The sequence below is a fragment of the Lagopus muta genome, chromosome 1 (assembly GCF_023343835.1).
Source record: "Lagopus muta isolate bLagMut1 chromosome 1, bLagMut1 primary, whole genome shotgun sequence".
NCBI classification, from domain to species: Eukaryota; Metazoa; Chordata; class Aves; order Galliformes; family Phasianidae; genus Lagopus; species Lagopus muta.
The window spans coordinates 72,237,893-72,256,183 of NC_064433.1; the positions used below are offsets into that span (position 1 = coordinate 72,237,893).

The 18,291-nt window shown below is 36.8% G+C and overlaps 1 protein-coding gene across 2 annotated transcripts in view; it reads left to right on the top strand.

The window, feature by feature from the left end:
* Positions 1-9,116, top strand: part of CCDC91 (coiled-coil domain containing 91) — a 136,699-nt gene extending 127,583 nt beyond the window's left edge. Inside the window, exons 14-15 of one of the 2 annotated variants that reach the window (XR_007374699.1) lie at positions 912-1,070; positions 7,625-7,727. Coding sequence is in view for 1 of the 2 variants with exons in the window: in XM_048934414.1 (XP_048790371.1) it covers positions 7,625-7,747 (123 nt within the window). In the remaining variant the exon portion in view is untranslated. Of the gene's footprint in view, positions 1-911; positions 1,071-7,624 lie in introns of both variants that reach the window. The other variant, XM_048934414.1, reaches the window with a different exon arrangement.
* The last annotated feature ends 9,175 nt before the right edge of the window (positions 9,117-18,291 follow it).

Genomic DNA, 18,291 nt, shown 5'->3' on the forward strand with positions numbered 1-18,291 from the left:
AATCTTGAAGTAAAAAACGTGGCTAGCGATATCTTTTTGAGCAGGCATATACAAGGCTGTCAAACTGCAAGGGAGACGTTCCACAGTGATCAACTTTATTGTAATTCTCAGGAGATGGAATTATCAGCAAAAATCAGTAGATTGGTCAAGATCTCTTACATCTTTAGATTTTATGGTATCATTTCTTTTCTTTGATTACATTGTTGCATCAGCAGCTTTTTAAGGTGCTTCTGCAGCAGCTGCTCTGAATTTTGCTGCAGAAGTTTGGCTTCAACTTCCAAATGGAAATATTCAGTAAAATGGATCTGACCGTGAAAACATGAGCAATCCAATCAGTACTAAAGAAGTCCTTTGAGTGTGGCCTCAGAAATGCCTGTCTGGGTAGTAGAAAATTAGTTTTCTATTCCCTAAACCTTAATGCTTAATTACTTATTTCAATGCATATGTGATTACTGCTGAATTCATTTACCAGATTTACTGCAGCCTGATTCCTTGTTGAGTTTCTTTTTGAGAATCTATCTACAATGGTAATATAATTTTAGATATAGATTTAGGTAATTTTAGATATAGGTATAATTTTAGATCTGCCTTCAAGTATGTATGGTTTCATCCCGTCACATCTTATAATCTATGGTTATGATGTTTCACAGAAGCCCTGTGTAGTTTCTAGCAAGTCTTTAGCAGCCATATTAAAACAGCATTTTACAGTGCCTAAAACTAACTTGGGTACTTACAACAGTAAGGACCCAGGATCTGACAAGCCTTGATAGAAACCTGTCAGATTGTTTAGGTATCCATGGTTTAGGTGCTATTATATGTTTCCAGTTCCTACTTCTGTATCAGAGAAGGTGATCTGATGAAGATGGCCCATAGTTACATTCTGATTTGTCTTCTGCTTTGCACCTGCGCAGCTTTCCAGCCTGTCCAGGTCTTGCTGAATGGCAGCACAGCCTTCAGGCGTGTCAGCCAATCCTCCCAGCTTCGTATCATCAGCAAACTTGCTGAGGGTGGCCACTATCCCCTCATCAAGGTCATTGATGAAGATGTTGAACAAGAAACCTGTCTTGCAGGTACTGTACATATCAGGAACTATGTAGCAGAAACAAATGCTAACCATTTTTCTTTCAGAGATTTTGCAGACACTGCTGAGTTCCATGCTGGATGGAATCAAATGTAGCTCAGGAGTAGATACAGCATAGATTCACTCTCATAGCTCTATTTGTAACATATTTGTAGTAACATTCACAGAGTTATCAAATTGAGTTAAGGTGCCGAGTATTGACAGGGATAACAAAGTTATCTAGAGGATGATTGGTATCCACTGCAAATAATTATTCTTTTTCCCACAAATTAAAGAAAATCTAGCGCCCAAAGGAAAATAAGAATTGGTCCTGTGTGACATAACATGTGGGAAGTTGGGCTTTATTTGAAACCTGCCCAGTCTAAGCGAGCATTACTAAACCCATAAGTCTATAAAACATTGAAAGCAGCCTTCAAAGTAACTCCCTATTATGCTTTTCCATTAATTGAAATAAATACGGTTTTCACATAATATACAGGTGCCAAATTTAATTGTTTTGTTATTTTATTAGTGGAACTGATCTGTGCATTTCTGCTGCTCTTCAGTAATTCTACAAGAGAAGAACAGTGGGATATGACAGCATTGGGATATTTTTGCTTTAAAAATAGAAAACTATAAAAAAAGAGATCTGACTTCATGTACTTAACGAGCATTTTCATGCTTTGGATATTATGCTGTAAGGAAGACACTTGTTTTCTACAAAATCAACAAGTTTTTCCAAAAGCTTTTCTTTTGGAAGCCTTTAAAAATCAATGAGGTGCATGTCTACATGACACACGTGAGTGACTTTAATAGTGGGAGAGTCAGTAGTGTATTGAAGATTTTATAGGCATCTGAAATCAGTTTGCAGAGTCAGGACCTCAGTCTTTAAGGTTATACAAGGGCATTTGATTGTATAATATATCTAGATACTTAAATACTGCTTAAATGTATTTCCGTATGTTTGTCTTAAGTATGTTGTATCTGAGTGCTGTACCCATCAGCAATTACAGTAGCAGTACAGTAACTCTATATACTTAGTATATGGCAATAACCTGTAAATAGTTTAGTAAAGGAATCCTATGTTGCTAAGCTATTCAATAGATAGATCTACTCAGCTACACGTAAATATTTCCATTATTATTTTTGTTCTCCTAAATAATACCCTTTTTTCACCTTTTACAGTAGTCTGAGCAGGTGCTGCAATGATTTTTAGCTCCTTTATGCATTCCTTGATTGAGAGTAAATTTTCTTCTTTTATTTATGTGAAGGAAAGTTGGCATTTTCTTACATTCTTATGTCCAACTGGGAGAGAGTGGAGATTCTGAGAGGTTTGACAGGGTGTTTTCTCACCACTTTCAGCAGACTAGGCAAATCTGTTTTAAAGATGTCTCCAACATATGGGATTATTTTAATGGTTTCACTGATCAAGTTTGGAGCCTAAATTCCTTAAGGATTAGAAGTTGCAGCATTATTTATTATAAGGAGAAAAAACATTTTCACATTTCAGACTCTTTCTAGAGATTCTGTCTTGAACACTGGTGACCTTCTAATGAGTAGCAGATACTGTATAAATTATAGCCATGAAGAACCTCATTTTTGTATACTTAGTAAGTGTTATCAATAGTAGAAATTCACAGGTGAACAGACAAAAATGTCCTGTCCTGGGATTAACTTGAAAATAGGCTCTGCTTCCCATATGTACCATATGGATCTGTTTTCCTTCTCATCCTTTAAAGGAATGAGAGGAACTAGTTCATTGTTTCCTCATCCAACTCACAGATTTGCAGGTTCCACAGAGTAATTTTTTGTGTGTTATATTTAATGCACTAGGGAAATTTTTAAAGCCTTCTGTTCAATCTATGGAGAGAAGCTCATGTTAGTTCGCTACAAAAACTTTCTGAAACCATAGTTTTATTAGAAAATATGGCTACATTGCTGAATTTCTCTAGCTGTGGAATTTTTCAGAATCATGTCTGTGGCTCATGTGTGGATTAGCTGTGAAAGAAAAAAAAAAAAAAGAAAAAAGACCACAAAACATAAATCATAAAAATTGTACCAAAAATTGTACCCTCATTTTTTATTTTTCCTCAAAGAGGAATGTCTACGAATCAGACTGTGAGAAGACACCTATGAGTCTTATAATTACACTGCAATATTCTGTTGAACACTTGAGTTTGTAAGCCAATATGCAGCACAGTGTATGCAACAAATTTTGCACTAAGTTGCAGTAGTACATTTGAATGGATTATTCCATACTGTGAATGGGAGCAGGAAAATTCTGCAAAAGCTGAGGTTGTAATTACACAAGAAAACTCAATGTTTCAGAAAGAATTATGTTATTCATAAAAAGTGACTGCAGTTAAAAATTTATGTAAGATTTAAAATGCAGTCATTTCATTCACTTAGGACTGAAGTGCAGGTCATTCTTTAGAAAGACCATTTTTTGTCTGTATTTCATAATGCAGAGTGATGTTATATGATGTTTTAGTGAACTTTTTACAAGTTATTAAAGATTTACATACAATTACAGGTACAGATTTACATACAATTAGAACAGAAATACCTAAATTTTAATTTGATCACAGCAATGATTGACAACAACAAAGAAGTTGTTTTACATGAACAACCCTCCATGAACAACCCAGTGTACTTTTAATATTATATCAAGTGTGTAGAATGAGCCATTAAATTATGTTCTGATTCTAGTGGGCCTTGAAGATTTTTTTTTTTCCTTTAGTCCTTAATTTTTAAGGACATAAGTGTTTAGGTGAAGCAGTTTTCATCATGAACACATTTGACTAATATTGTGCTCTCCATGGAGATACTTTTCGAAGTGTGGAGGAACTCAGTTAAAATGGAATTATAACCAAGATTAATTATAGTTATACACCAAATTAAATATAAAAGAAGATACATTTACAAGAAATACAATAAAATCTTGATTACTTTTACCTACAGTATTGAAATGTCTTTTTTCTACTGAGGAGGACTTGGAGGACAAGAAGATGGTGAAATATGTAGGATTGCTCATATTACTAGTCACTTGGAAAGTATGTGTAATGACATCATAACAGTGTCTATAAATAATTCCTTGTGGCTAATCACTATTGAATTTAAAGGAATTACCTTGGAATTAAATTCTATTCAACAGCTAACAAGCAGCTACTTGTAAGCACGAAATAGGTGGAAAGCCTTTTTATCAACTCCACTAATCTAGACCTACTAAGCTCAATCTTCAGAACACATTCTGCTACACATCAATCTAAGTGTTTTCAATTACATGAAGTATTGATTTTACATTTGAAATTTCCTGTCTCTTCATGAACCTGATTTTCTTTGAATGGCAAGGGTACTTTTCAGGATTTGAAGTTTTTAATTCTCTTCTAAGGATAAATACGTATATGAATGGATACATTCATATACGTATGGAGGATACACGTATATGAATGTATTAAAATGATTTATTGATGTATTCAGTACTTTGCATCATTGTTTTGCATAAAGAATTCGCAGGAGAGAAAACCTGATTTCTGATTTCATGATGTTTAAGAGAAGATGCTCTGCTTCATTAAATAGTAATGCCATGTTTATTCTTTATTTTTATAACATGCATGATTGAGATCAACTTTGAAAAATTCCAGTTAAAAAGTAACAACAGTACTCAATATCTTCACTCATATTTAGTCTCAAGTCATTGTAAACATTAAATCCTTTTAGAATTACAGAGACAGAAGAGTGAGTGGAATTGCATTTGGCTACATTAATCATCAGATTATCATTTGAAGTACTGATAAATTGTTCAGTGTACATTTTTAGAAATGTATTTGCCATTTTCTACAGCTTGAAATCTGTTGCTACTGGAAAATAATGTTGTCTGACAAATAGTTTTCAAAGATACTCATGTAAACACCTTAATATTTACACAACAGGGAAAAGTAAAGGATCTTTATGTAACAATTTTGCTTTCTTTACATCTCTGACTGAACTTTAAGCCACTGTGAGGTTAATAATAAAATGTATCTTTACCATGATTAGATCCTAATTTCATCCTTATAACTTCATACCTGAACCTAAATTTGAGTTTTCTGTAAAATATTTTAGCATTTACTAGTAAGAGATAAAATAATTGACATATAGTAAATACTTAAAGAGTTCTGACTGCATTTCTACTTTAGCCATTTGAAATTTTTGGATGTTTGAGAAATAGTTGGTGGAGGAAGAACTAAGAATTTATGCCCTGAAAATGTATCTATTTGTGAGTAGTTATGCTAGAAAGGGAAAACGTGAAGGATGTGAATGCTTCTAGGTCATGACATACAGAATTGGGAGCACTGAACTGGATAAATTTAATATGATTGAAAACATTAATACTAAATACAGTGATGGTGGGATGTGGAAAATCTCCTCTCTTGTGGTAGATCAAGACCAATACAGTACATTTTTCAGTATCTGCAGGATTAAAACAGCTAACTTAATTTGGTTATATGATATATCCATCCCTAATATGCTATTCATACTGATTATGTCTGCATATGAGTCACATTCAGTTTGAATTTACCAGATTTCCATGAATGTTTGCTTAAGTAATGACATCATTCCATGAAGTGAACAGGGCCTTCTAAATACAAAGGGACGACTGTTTAGAAAAACAAGGTTTAAATAAACCTGCTAGTTTAATTATATATTATGCAAGGAGCAACACAGTAATGTTGCGGCAGTCTTCAAAAAATCTGGCTGTTCCAAACACTTCATTAAATAATCTATTGTATAATGAAGCTTCACTGGATTTCTTTCTGTTTCCCAGTTAACTTATCCATTAATGACAATGCTCTCTTTTTGAACAGCCATTTCAATGTACTATTTTCAAAATCAGTATCATTTCACTATTGCTTTGTTTTGTGTCATGCGAAAATCCTAAGTCTTTTCTGACTGTTTAGTCAGCTACTTCAGCATGGAAGAATTTTAAAATGTACCTTTCAAGGTGAAGCTTAACTGACGAGTTCTGAACTTTTATGTTACTGAACTTACATAAACTTTTAACAATCAAGTGGCTTTATTTACAAAGGGAGACTTCCAACTAACTACTTGAGCCTCAACAAAGGTTCCTCAAATTTGTTATTAATTCATGAAGTGTAAAGTCTATCTCAAGCCTGAATAAATTCATATTGCAGCCAATAGCTGCACACATTGACCATTTAGTTCTGAGTGAAATAAACTTACAGTATACAATTGGAGTTCACTGTCTTGATACAATTAACAGCACAATATCAGAACACACATTTGGTAAGCTACTTCAAAGAAGTACCTATTTCTGAAGAATCTGCAAGGAAAAGTTGCAAAAAAAAAATAAAATAAAAAAGAGCTTAGCCAAAGCTCTTGATCAAAGCTCAGAGAGTCAAGACGATGCAATATGCCATAAAAGGAAAACCACTGAAAATCAGTTTCATGTTCCAATTTCATGCAACATATCTACCAAAACAGTAGGATTTGATGACATAATAATATTTAGAGAAATTGGATTCTCGAGTACTTTCTTAAGACATATGATTTTATATGAATTGGACTGTATCTATCCATTCCCCAGAGGGAATGGTCAGGTCAGAAGCAGAAAAACATCTGCAAGTTTCTTCATACAAAGTGTTCTTTATATTTTGGAGTAGAGAATCAAGATACCTTTCATATCAGGAGAAATCCATCATCACAGCAACAGTGTGCCCATTTTGTTCTTTGTTCTCGACTGTCTTTTATATAGATATGGGTTCTTTAGAGCTTGGTTTAGTGTTTCCAAGTCTTTCAATTTCTTGTCAGTAGCAGCTGTTATTTAAATGAGAGGGCTGCTCTGAAAGTTATACCTCCTATTTTATTATGTTGGCCCACAATGTCAGAGGCAGATGTTGGTGGTATGGCAGTAGAGGTCGAACCTCCCCAGCTAGTATTCCATTCCATTTTGTTGCTGTGTGACAGATGGCAGCAAAGTGGGGCCTGACAAAATGGCATATGAAGCAAAAGTGTTTCAGAGAATTCCTCTATGCAGAAAAAAATGGAGCTCACTGACATTCACTGATGCTTGTTGAACATTTCTGGAGGCCAAACAGTGAATGTAAGCACAGTGAGACAGTACGTAGTACATTTCAGTAGTGACAACAGTGACAGTGGGGCACATCTGCTGGTGCAGACTTTTATGAGCACAACATGCAGGCTCTTGTTCATCATAGGCAAAAATGCATAGCTAATGTTAGTCAGTATGTTGAAAAATAGTGTTTTGTAGCTGAGACTTTGCTCTATCAAATAGTGTTATATGTTCTTCCTGTCTGTTGTAGTTTCCATGGAAATAAGTAGAAGGCATTGCTTTCGAAGTGACCTACATAGATTTTATTTTGGAAAGAAATAATTGTTTAAAAGCTGATACTAAACTGTGTGTATTAAAAATTCTCTTTGTGGGTGGTTGCTGAATTTGGTGTTTGAATTTTTGTTGGTGAGTATGTATGAATTTTTGCTAATTAAAGCCTAACATTTATTTCTATGTTCTCTTATTCTTTCTTTCTTTCCTTATTTCAACAGCTTGATCAAGTTATTCGTCAGAGAAATCTGTCTAGTTTGGAACTTTTCCTCTCATGTGCACAGAAACAGTTAAGCAGTTTATTAAATGAAGACCCAACCACAACACAGGAAAAGAGAGACTGACATTCTCTATACCACTGATACAGTATGATTTGTGAACTTGCAAATCTCAATTTAAAAAATGGCAAATGTCTTCATTTGGGAGTGTATCATTGGTTCAAGATTTCTCTGAAACTATACTTGAGAGAAGTATCTGTGTATTCAGTTTCTTCTTTTAACAGGAAAAATAGTTTTTATTTATGATTTAATTTTATTGTCTTTTCTAGTTGCCTGTGATTGAAGCTCTAGGCAACTACAGCAATGATGAAAAAATTCCCTTTCATTTCTGGTTTAAAGGTGTTATCATATCTTGATGTAATTTTTTAGTATTTCTAATTTTAAAAGAAACTGAAAAAAAATTAAATATACACACAAGTCTATTTCTCAAGTATATGCCTAAGTGCATTGACTGAAAGGAGTGTGAGAAGCTTATTAGCTCTTATCACTTTGGATGCATAATGGAAGAATCCGTGCTGAAAGATAAGAGCTTTGACAGTCATTTCTTCAGACATTTGTAAACAACTCCAGCTCTACTGACAGAAAAAATTCAAAAACCATGCAGTGCATCATGTTAGAATAGTTCCAAACATTACTGTAACCAATGTCTGGTATGTATAAATAGAATACATTCTGTTTTACAAAGCTCAGAGACCTCAGTTTCAGGAATAAGATATACGTAATTATGTGAATATGCATACTGCACTGCTGCAGTGGAATTTCTGACAGAATAAGGAGAGCGTCATGCTGACTTCAGATGTCATTTTTAAACCCATTGAAGGAAGTACTAATAATGCCAGCTGACAATGGGCTTTGGATCAAGTCTGTGAATGGGAAACTCTGTGCCTACACTATTGATTGTAGACCTGGAACCTTAGTTTTAAAGTTCTGAATGAAATGATGCCTAGAAATATAAATAAACTGAGAATGATACCTCTGATGATGAGCTTGTCATCCAGTGGAGACCCATGGGCAATTCTTGTTATTTTCTGGTGGTTGTGATTTTTTATTCCACTTTTTTTTTTGTTTTTCCACTGGCAGTCACTTTTCATAAATTGCTTCCTTATAGCTGTAAATTCCAAATAGTTTCCTATGTGTTTGTTAATATGAAATGTGTATTGCAGACAGTTTGTTTTTATTTAAATATTTTTCCGTGCTTACTTTTTGTAATCAGACACAAGTTTTTGCCTTCTGTATGGCTGTGGGGTTTCACTGAATAAGTAAATGATGCAGATTTTATTAGCTAATGATCTCTCCCTCCAAATGTATGAAAATCCAGATCTTTTTGATTGACTGACCAGTTTCCTTTTCATCTGGTAAGCCAAAAGATATTTGAGGGTTGATGAGTCCAAACCATCTTGTTTACCTAGGTGGAATAAAGTATGGTAGAAATTTGCTTGCATTTTGTTCTTACCATTTGTCCTCATCAGTTTTGCTATGGAAGAGTTTTATTGTGTTTCAGCAAAATGTGGTCATGGAGAAGTGGGAGAAGCTTATGATTATTGTCAGTAAGATGTTACTGATAGCTATCTTCCCTAGTGGAACATCATGTGTTAGTCTCCACTCTTGTATATTGTGATTATCACATAGAACAGCAGGGATTTTTTTTCCTTACCTTTGACACTTCTAGTGCTTTAGGTGTTCTCTCTACCCTGTGAGAAAAAATGCAGAATTAAATGACAGACATACAAAATCAGACTGGGAGCGCTGACTGCTTTCAAAACTGCAAGTCTTAGAGAAGAAATTCAGATATGCATCAGAAAAAAAAAAAAATTGAGTGATGTAGTATACAAACTTTTCATTATGTGTTAAACTCCATCTCCTCCTTGTCATGCACAAGAGATTATTTTTAGTTTTCATTATTTCTGCCTAATCATAGTGTCACTGAGTTATCTCTAGATCTGTCTGTGTCCATGACAGGCCCACAGGCCCACTGGCCCAGAAAAAGGGAGAGTGTTGATGGTTTACAGGCCAGTTTGTCCCAGTACTGTGACTAATGGGGCAGGGCACATACGGATCCATGCCCTGGGAAAGGGAAAAGGAAAGGGGGAAGGGAAGGGAGATGGGACTAAAAACAGAACAGTGGCAGTGATCTGAGGAGGAAAGTTAATTTACTACATATTATATCAGAATGCAAGATAACACACTATAATGCAATATATAATTGGAATTGAGGCTAATACATCAAATAAAATGAGAGAGAGAGTGTCCGAAACCAATGGCTGGGGAGCATACCCACACACTGCCAGGCAGCAAGAGAGAGTGAGTCCTGTGACTTGCCAGCTTTGTCTTCCCCTCTGAACACAATGTCCTCTGTTCAGTATGAGAGGCCTTCTGAGAGCCAGGTATATTCAGAAAATTGTCGGTCCATGGAAGTGGGGCATTAACTCTTTAACTCTCAGTGCTTTACATGATGCTGTGATGTGGAATACCAATAATGAAAATCATAAAACCATGACATCATAGGAAAATAATTTGTGGAAACTTTGGTAGAGGAATGTCAGGGGAAAGTTTGCAAAACCATTGTAATTCATGGCAGGTGATATCACAGGTATTTTTTTTTAATCACATTATATAAATATATTTATGATATCCTGAAAAATAGCATTTTAGATAAGTTGAAAGCCTAAAGGTTCAAACTTTATCTGCCTCCAAGGCATGACTGCTAGTGCAATTAAGTTTCTATAATAAATAATCCATATTCTTTGTATCCAAGATAACAAATAATTTTGACAAGAATTATGTGCAGTAGGATAAGCAAGAAGCCCTAGTACTCATGCGTAGGCTCAACAAAATCAACAAAAAGTGAGATTTCTAGCCAATAATTTAATGTTGCTAATGACTATTTTGATACCATACAGACCTATGCATCTGTGTTGTATTTCTGCACATTTCTTTTGGCTTTCAATCTGCTTCCTTTACAGAATTATAGTTTAGCTCTGAGATTATGTATGTATAAGTAATTAACAGAGAAGTCATTTTCCACTCTTGTTTTGTACAGTGTCTATATCTGAGGTAAGTGAAGGAATATTTTAATTTTGCCTTGCTCGAGGAATAACTTTGTCAAATAAAAGTCATTTTTACAAAGCATTTATTTCCTTCACTGTATCACAACACAGCTGAACAAAGAAAAAGCAGTAATCATTTTGAAGGCTGAGTTTGCACTAACATTTTAAGATTTTTGTGCATCATTACACTGGCTTCTGCTCAAAAGTTGCCTCATCTCCTGCCAGCTCAGTAAATGGCAATGTTAGTTCCTGACTGTCTGAAACTAGTGGTGTAGGCATGACTTTAAAGGGCCTGTTTCCTATTCAGTACTGAAGTTCCTGTATAAAATGGTGGAGCCTCCTCTTCCACTGCATTGATGTCCACATACTTGAGCTTGCAGAATTTTTCCTCCCCCTTGGATGCAGAGATTTCATTTTGTTTCCTAACAGGTAATAGCCACTGATTAAAAATTACTCAACACATATAATTTATGCTTACTTTCAGATAATGGACAGTATTGGTGCAGTATCAAATGGGCATTTTTCTGTTTCCCATCATTTACTTCAACTAGTTTAGGTACTGTAAATGCTGATGCAGGAGTGACTAACTTGTTGACAAGATTGTCCTGAATTTTTTTACATTGCCATTCTGAATATTGTCTGGAAAGGCTTCTTAACTTCTATGTCATTCCTGTTTCATCAGTGGATTTTAAACATGCCAAAGAAAGCTCGGTGTGGAAAACACTTTATTCATGGGTATAATTTGGTTCTTCAGGAATAGGCTAAACAAATCTTTTTCTGTGATGTGTCCAAAAATATTGTCCTAAGGCTTCAAGAATCAATTGTCTATTTTAGAGTATTTCTTGTAGAGCCTCCATAAAACTAATAGTGATGCTGATGAATCAGGGTCATATTTGGACGGCTGAACATTATGGGGAAACCAAGGAACTTGTGGAGTTGATCAGAGTTTGTGTTTGGTTTGTTAGTTAAAGGAAAGGACAGAGATGTGTACACTTCTCATTGCAGACATTACCTAAGCAGTTCACTTGTCACGGTGATGCAGTAGCTAAAAATATCCTCAGCAAGCTCTATTGCATGCAGAGCAAAAGGTCAAGCTTGTTTTATACTATCTGAAGCAGGTTTGTAGATTATGATTATTACATATCTGTGGGAAGCACTTCATTATAGCATTTCATTATAAAGGTATATTGTAATGTTGTGAAAGATTAAAATCATCTGTAGGTGCTGGTGACAGTAAGTATTTAGCAACACCAAAAAAAAGATTGATCTTTTTTCTTTTGAAGTCATTTATTGTAGAGTATATATTTTAAATTTTTTCTATCATCTTTCTGAACAGTCATCTCCTGTGATGAGTGTGATCAGAATATCTTTCACAGTAATTGTAACTGTTTTAATATGTGTCAGAGATTCAAAGTTGTTTATATCGCCTTCAATTCCTTGCATTTCAAAGTTAAAACTAGAGGCATTTTTCTGATGCTTTCCATTGTCCAGCATGAATAATCTGATAAACAAAGAAGGTGATATTGAATAAAAACTTCTACTGTCTTTCTAATGGTATTTTTAAACAGTTTGACATCAAAAACTAGCAAAAAGGAAGAAAAGCAGAAATTAGTTAATAAACATATCCAGAAATAAAATTATCAACAAAATGCTATAAATTTCTCTCTTTTTTTTTTACTGGACTTGGTAGCAAGTCTGTATCAGTAGATAAAGATCACCGTCAGATGAAAAGTTATTTTCATTCATTCTCTTTCATCAATTTAAAATATTTTGTCTTTTCACAAAGTTCAAAGGGTTTGCACTTCTGAGTTTAAAAGCTTAAAAGTTCCCCTCTACACTGTGATGGTATGAAGCCCTTTGGTGAAAGGAGATTTGTTTTTTCTAAGTGAACGCTGAAGGATGTTTGAACGCTGAAGTTCTTGTACTGCTACCAAATTAGGTCATCAGCTGGAACTTCACATCAATCTTTCTACATAAATTTTCTGAAAGATAGCTGATTACCTTGATAAATATCCAGGCTCTATTTCTTCGGCAGTAATTTTAAAAATTCCATTATTTAAACCTCCAGTTCTTTTATCATGACCAGAGATTACATATTTAAAGAGTGATCGTGAAGTTCTGGCTCCCAGGAATTCAGCAAGAATTGTTGGCTGCTTGCAGCTCAGAATATTGTTCTTCCTCACATTTTTTGCAATTGTGTCTGCAAGTAATAGAATGTAAACAGCTTTCTGTGGGCCTGAAAGTGTTCTGAGAAATGTATTTCTAAAGCACATTTCACAATCTTTTTTCCTAAAGTAAGTATCAGCACTTGTTCTGTTTGTTGTGTATCAAGGAGGTGGGAGCTACTGGCTGAGACCTTGGAGAGGGGCTATATCTCACAATACTGTAATGTTGCTAAAAATAATGTATTTCTATATTCTTCTTGAAATAAGTTTTTTCTCATTTGCTTCATCAGAACTAATAGCAACTCCAGTTTTCCTTACTGAAAACCTTGTAAAAAATACATACTATGAGGTGTATCAGCAAAGTGACTATCACAAAGATATAAACCAGACTATTCTGTCATGAGGGTTGATGGAAGTAGAAAACATGAAGGTAAGTATAATGTGTTACTACTTGTTATATATTCCTTCTGTTACTACTTTTATGTGATAGAGAAAATCGAGTCTTTCTGAAATGCTGTATCTGTGGCAAATGTAACCAGACTAGAGTTCATTATTCGTTCACTGAATGGTCATTGGAATAGATGACCTTTAAAGGTCCCTGCCAATTCAAACAATTCTATGATGCTATGCTTCTAACTTTACAGCTGGATGGTATTTTGATTTAAAAAATCCCAGTTGAAACAGGATGAGTCTTACTAGTTTTCTCAGGGTCAAAGAGTCATACAAATGAGAACATTTTGCTTTAGTTTTGGATTATTGTTAGAATGGGTCCAAATCTGTCCTGGAGTGTCAGCATCCAAGAATTTCAGCAGGTGCTTTGGCTAAAGACAATAAACACGCTTTTGGTCTGTCTGAAACACTAACATTGACATTGGAAAGCATGATTATTTCAGAAACCAATCTGTAATGCAGTTTTCCTCTCTTGTGTCTTTATGGTTTTTTGTGTATTAGTCACGATTTACACTCTAGGGCAAAAGAAGCAGTATTTTCACAAATGTTTTTGAAAATGATGGTGGATCAAAAAGAGTAGTTGTAAGCTAGGGGAACTTACATAAGTCACTCTGAAAGTAATGCCTCCTATTTATTTCATAGAATCATTAATGTTGAAAACGATCTCTCAGATAGTCTAGTCCACATGTCAACCATTCACCACCGTACCCAGTAAACCATGTCCATAAGTGCTACATCTGTCCTTTTGCTGAGAGACTTCAGGGATGGTGACTCCACCACTTCCCTGCAGAGCCTGTTCCAATGCATTACTACTATATCTGAGGTGAAATTTTTCCTGATATCCAACCTGAACCTCCCCTGACACAACTTGAGGCCATTCTCTCTCATCCTATCACTGAGTACCTGGAAAAAGAGTCCCATCCCCACCTTTCTACAATCTTATTTCACCTAGAGAGAGGATAAGGTCCCCTCCTGAGCCTCCTCCAGATTAAACAATGCCAGTTCTCTTAACGGTTCCTCATAAGGCTTGTGTTCCAGACCCTTCACCAGCTTTTTGCCCTTCCTGTGACATGCTCCAAGACCTCAGTGTCTTTCTTGTAGTGAGGGGCCCCAAAACTGAATGCATAACTTGAGTTGCAGCCTCACCAGTGCTGAGAACAGAGAGGTGGATGATCACTTCACTAATCCTGCTGACTACACTATTAATGATACAAGCCAGGATGCCACTAGCTGTCTTGGCCACCTGAGCACATTGCTGGCTGATGTTCAGCTGGCTGTCAACCCAGATCCTTTTCTTCTGCACAACTTTCCAGCCACTGTGCCCTAAGCCTGTAGCAATGCATGGGGTTGTTGTAACCAAAGTGCAGGACCTGGCACTTGGTCTCATTGAACCTCACACAACTGGGCTCAGCCCATGGATCCAGACCATCCAGATCCCTCTAGATGTAGGGCCTTCCTATCTTCCGGCAGATTGATACTTTCTCCCAAGTTGTTGTCATTTGCAAACTTACTAAGGGTGCACTCAATCCTCTTTTCCAGATCATCAGTAAGGATATTAAACAGCTCTGTCCCCATTATAGACCACTCATAGCCAGTTGACAGCTGGATTTAACTGCATTCACCACCACTCTCTGGGCCCAACTGTTCAGCCAGTTTTTAGCCTGCCAAGAGGACACCTGTCCAAAATATAGACTGACAGCTTCTCCAGGAGAATGCTGTGGTAAACAGACTAAGGCTTTTATGAAGTCTAGGTAAATTACATCCGCAGCATTTCCCTAATGCATTAGGCAGGTTACCTGGTCATAGAAGAATATCAGATTGACCAAGCAGGACATGTCTTTCATGAACCCATGCTAGATAGGCCTAATCTCCTGTTGTCCTACATACACTTTGTGATCAAACAATTTGCTCCATGGCTTTCCCTAATAACAAGGTCATTCTGACAGATCTGTAGTTGCTTGGATTGTCCTTCTGACCATTCTTGTAGATAGATGTCACATTAGCAAGTCTCTAGTCATCTGGAACCACCCTGGTTGACCAGAACTGCTTATAAATATGTTTTGGCAAGCACTTCCACCAGCTCCCTCAATACTCTTAGGTGAATCCCATTCATCCCCATAGACTTTAGATGGAGTAACATGTGGCTAACTGCTTCCTCCTATATTATGGGAGGTTTATTCTGCTCTGCATTCTGGTCTTACAGCTCAGGGGGCTGAGTACCACAAGGATAACTGGTCTGACTATTAAAGACAGAAGCAAAGAAAGCTTTGAAAACCTCAGTCCCTTCCTCATTCTCGGTTATAAGGTTCACTGCTGCATCCAATAAAGGATGGAGATTCTCCTTGCATCTCCTCTTGCATTTTTCATTATCTTAAACAGTGGCGGCCAGATTAAGTTCTTGCTGGACTTTCAGTTTTCTACATTGCCCTCTGCGTATCCTAGCAACATCCTTGTACTCTTCCTGAGTTCTCAAACCTTTTCTTCCAAAGGGTCTTTAGAGACACATTTTTTCCCAGAGTCTGAGCAACATCACCCTGTTTATCCAGGCTGGTCTTCATCCCTGTCGACACATCTCTGCCCGTTCCTGTGCCCTATAAGACTTCATTCTTAAGGAATGCCCAGCCTTACTCGACCTCTTTGCCCTTCTGGACTGAATCCCAAGGGATTCTCCCAACCAATGTCCTAAACAGTTTAAAGTCTGCCCCCCAAAACTCCAAGGTAAAACTCCAGTTTTGCTGACTCCCTTCATAACTTCATCAGGAATAGAGAACTCTTTTTGTGATAACTATGCTCAAGACAGTTTTCAACTAGCTTGTGCCCCACCAATCCTCTGTTTGTAGGTAACAGGTGTAGCAGGGTGCTTCCCATGGTAGACTCTGATAGCAGCTATGTCAGGAAGTTATCTTCCACACACTCCAGGAACTCTCTAGATTGCTTTCTCTTTGCTGTATTGTATTTCCAGTGAAAGTCAGGTAAGATGAAGTCCCTCATGAAAACAAGGGCTAGCGATTCTATGACTTCTGACAGCTGTGTATAGAGTCTGCTTCTTCATCCTAGTTGAGCAGTCTATAAGAGACTTCCACCAGGATGTCAGCCTTGTTGGCCTTTCCCCTGATCCTTACCCATGAAGACTTGGCCTTATCATTCCTAGCACTGAGCTCTACATCATCAAAACACTCCCTAAAACAGAGAGCCACCCCACCATCTCTCCTTCCTTACCTATCCCTTTTGAAAACTTCATAGTGTTTATATGCAGCACTCTAGGAGAATGATCCCACCACGTTTTGGTGATGGCAACTTATGTCATAGTTTTACTGGTGCACAATGGCTTCTAGTTCCTCCTTTTTGTGGACCACGATGCATGCATTGATATAGATGCACTTCAACTAGGCTATTTGTCTCACTCCAAGTCCTGGCATGTGCCCCTACGCTTTTCTCCTTTACCTCTTCAAACCTAGTTTAAAGTCTTCTAAATGAAACCTGCCAACTCTTGACTGGAATCCTTTTTCCTCTTTGACCCAGGTGGACTCCATCTGTAGTTTCCATGGAAACTTTAACAGATACAAAGAGCAGAATAACACTATTTCAGAGAGCAAATTCTCAGCTACAAAACACATTTTTTCAAGATAGTAGCCACAATGAGCTAAGCCAGTGATGAGCAAGAGCCTGCATGCTGCACTCTTATAAATCTACACCAGTGAAGGTGACCCGCAGTTTCACAGCTGCTATGACAGCATCCCACTGCCTCACTGTGCTCACATCCACTGTCTGGTCTCCAGAAATGTTCAGCAAGAATAAATTAATGTCAATAGGTGCAATTTTTTCCACATGGAATAATTCAGTGACACAGCTTTGCTTCATACATACTTCCATGTCAGTTGTCCATTTTGTCAGACCATCCCTCTGCTGCCAACTGTCAACATAATAAAATGGAAGGCATTACTTTCAGAACAATCCTTATATTCTCTCTGTACTCCTTTGAGACTGAGGAAAAGAATATTTGCAACAGAAGGTCTCTAGAAGGAGGATAGAAGTAATAATAGTACTGTGATTTGACAAGCATTTCATGAAGAAAAAAAGATGAAATGGTATTCTTTGATGCTATCATTTTTGTAGTATATTAATGAAAGAACTTATTTCACAGAATAGAGAGGGATGACAGAGTCAAATGAGAAGTGCAGAAAGAAGGTTCTGGATCTGTAATAAAGTACCCATCTAAACCTGCAAACTTCTCTGATACACTCTGCAAAGTGAGTAAAGAAAAAAGAAAGGGGAAGATTCACTATTTCCTATGTAGTTTAGATAGATAGCAGCTTGTTTCAGAACTTCTCAGATTTAGCAGTGGTTTCTACCAGAAAACAGTTTTAGATGTAAGCCTAAATGTGTCCCATTCTGGGGCCCCCAGCACAAGAAGGACATCAAGCTGCTGCAGCAGGTCCAGAGGAGGGCCACAAAGAAGATCAGAGCTGCAACACCTCTCCTGTGAGGACAGGCTGAGAGAGTGGGGCTTTTCAGCCTGGAGAAGAGAAGGCTCTTGGAGGACCATATACCATATGCCTTCTAGAACCTGAAGAGAGCCTACAAAAAAGCTGGGGAGGGACTTTTTATAAGGGCAGGTAGAGACAGAATGAAGGGAAATGGCTTTAAACTGGAAGAGAGGAGATTTAGACTAGATATTAGGAAAAAATTCTTTCCTGTGAAGGAACAGGTTTCCCAGTGAGATTGAGAATGCTCCTCCCTGGAAGCATTCAAGGCCAGGCTGGATGGGGCTTTGAGCAACCTGGTTTAGTGGGAGGTGTCCCTGCCTATAGCAGGGGGGTTGGAACTAGATGATCTTAAAGATCCCTTCTAACTCAAACCCATCTATGATTCTATGGTTCTGTGATTGAAAATATCTAAAAACTCAAAAAATAAAGTAGAACAGTTTATGCTTTGCAAAGCTTAAAAG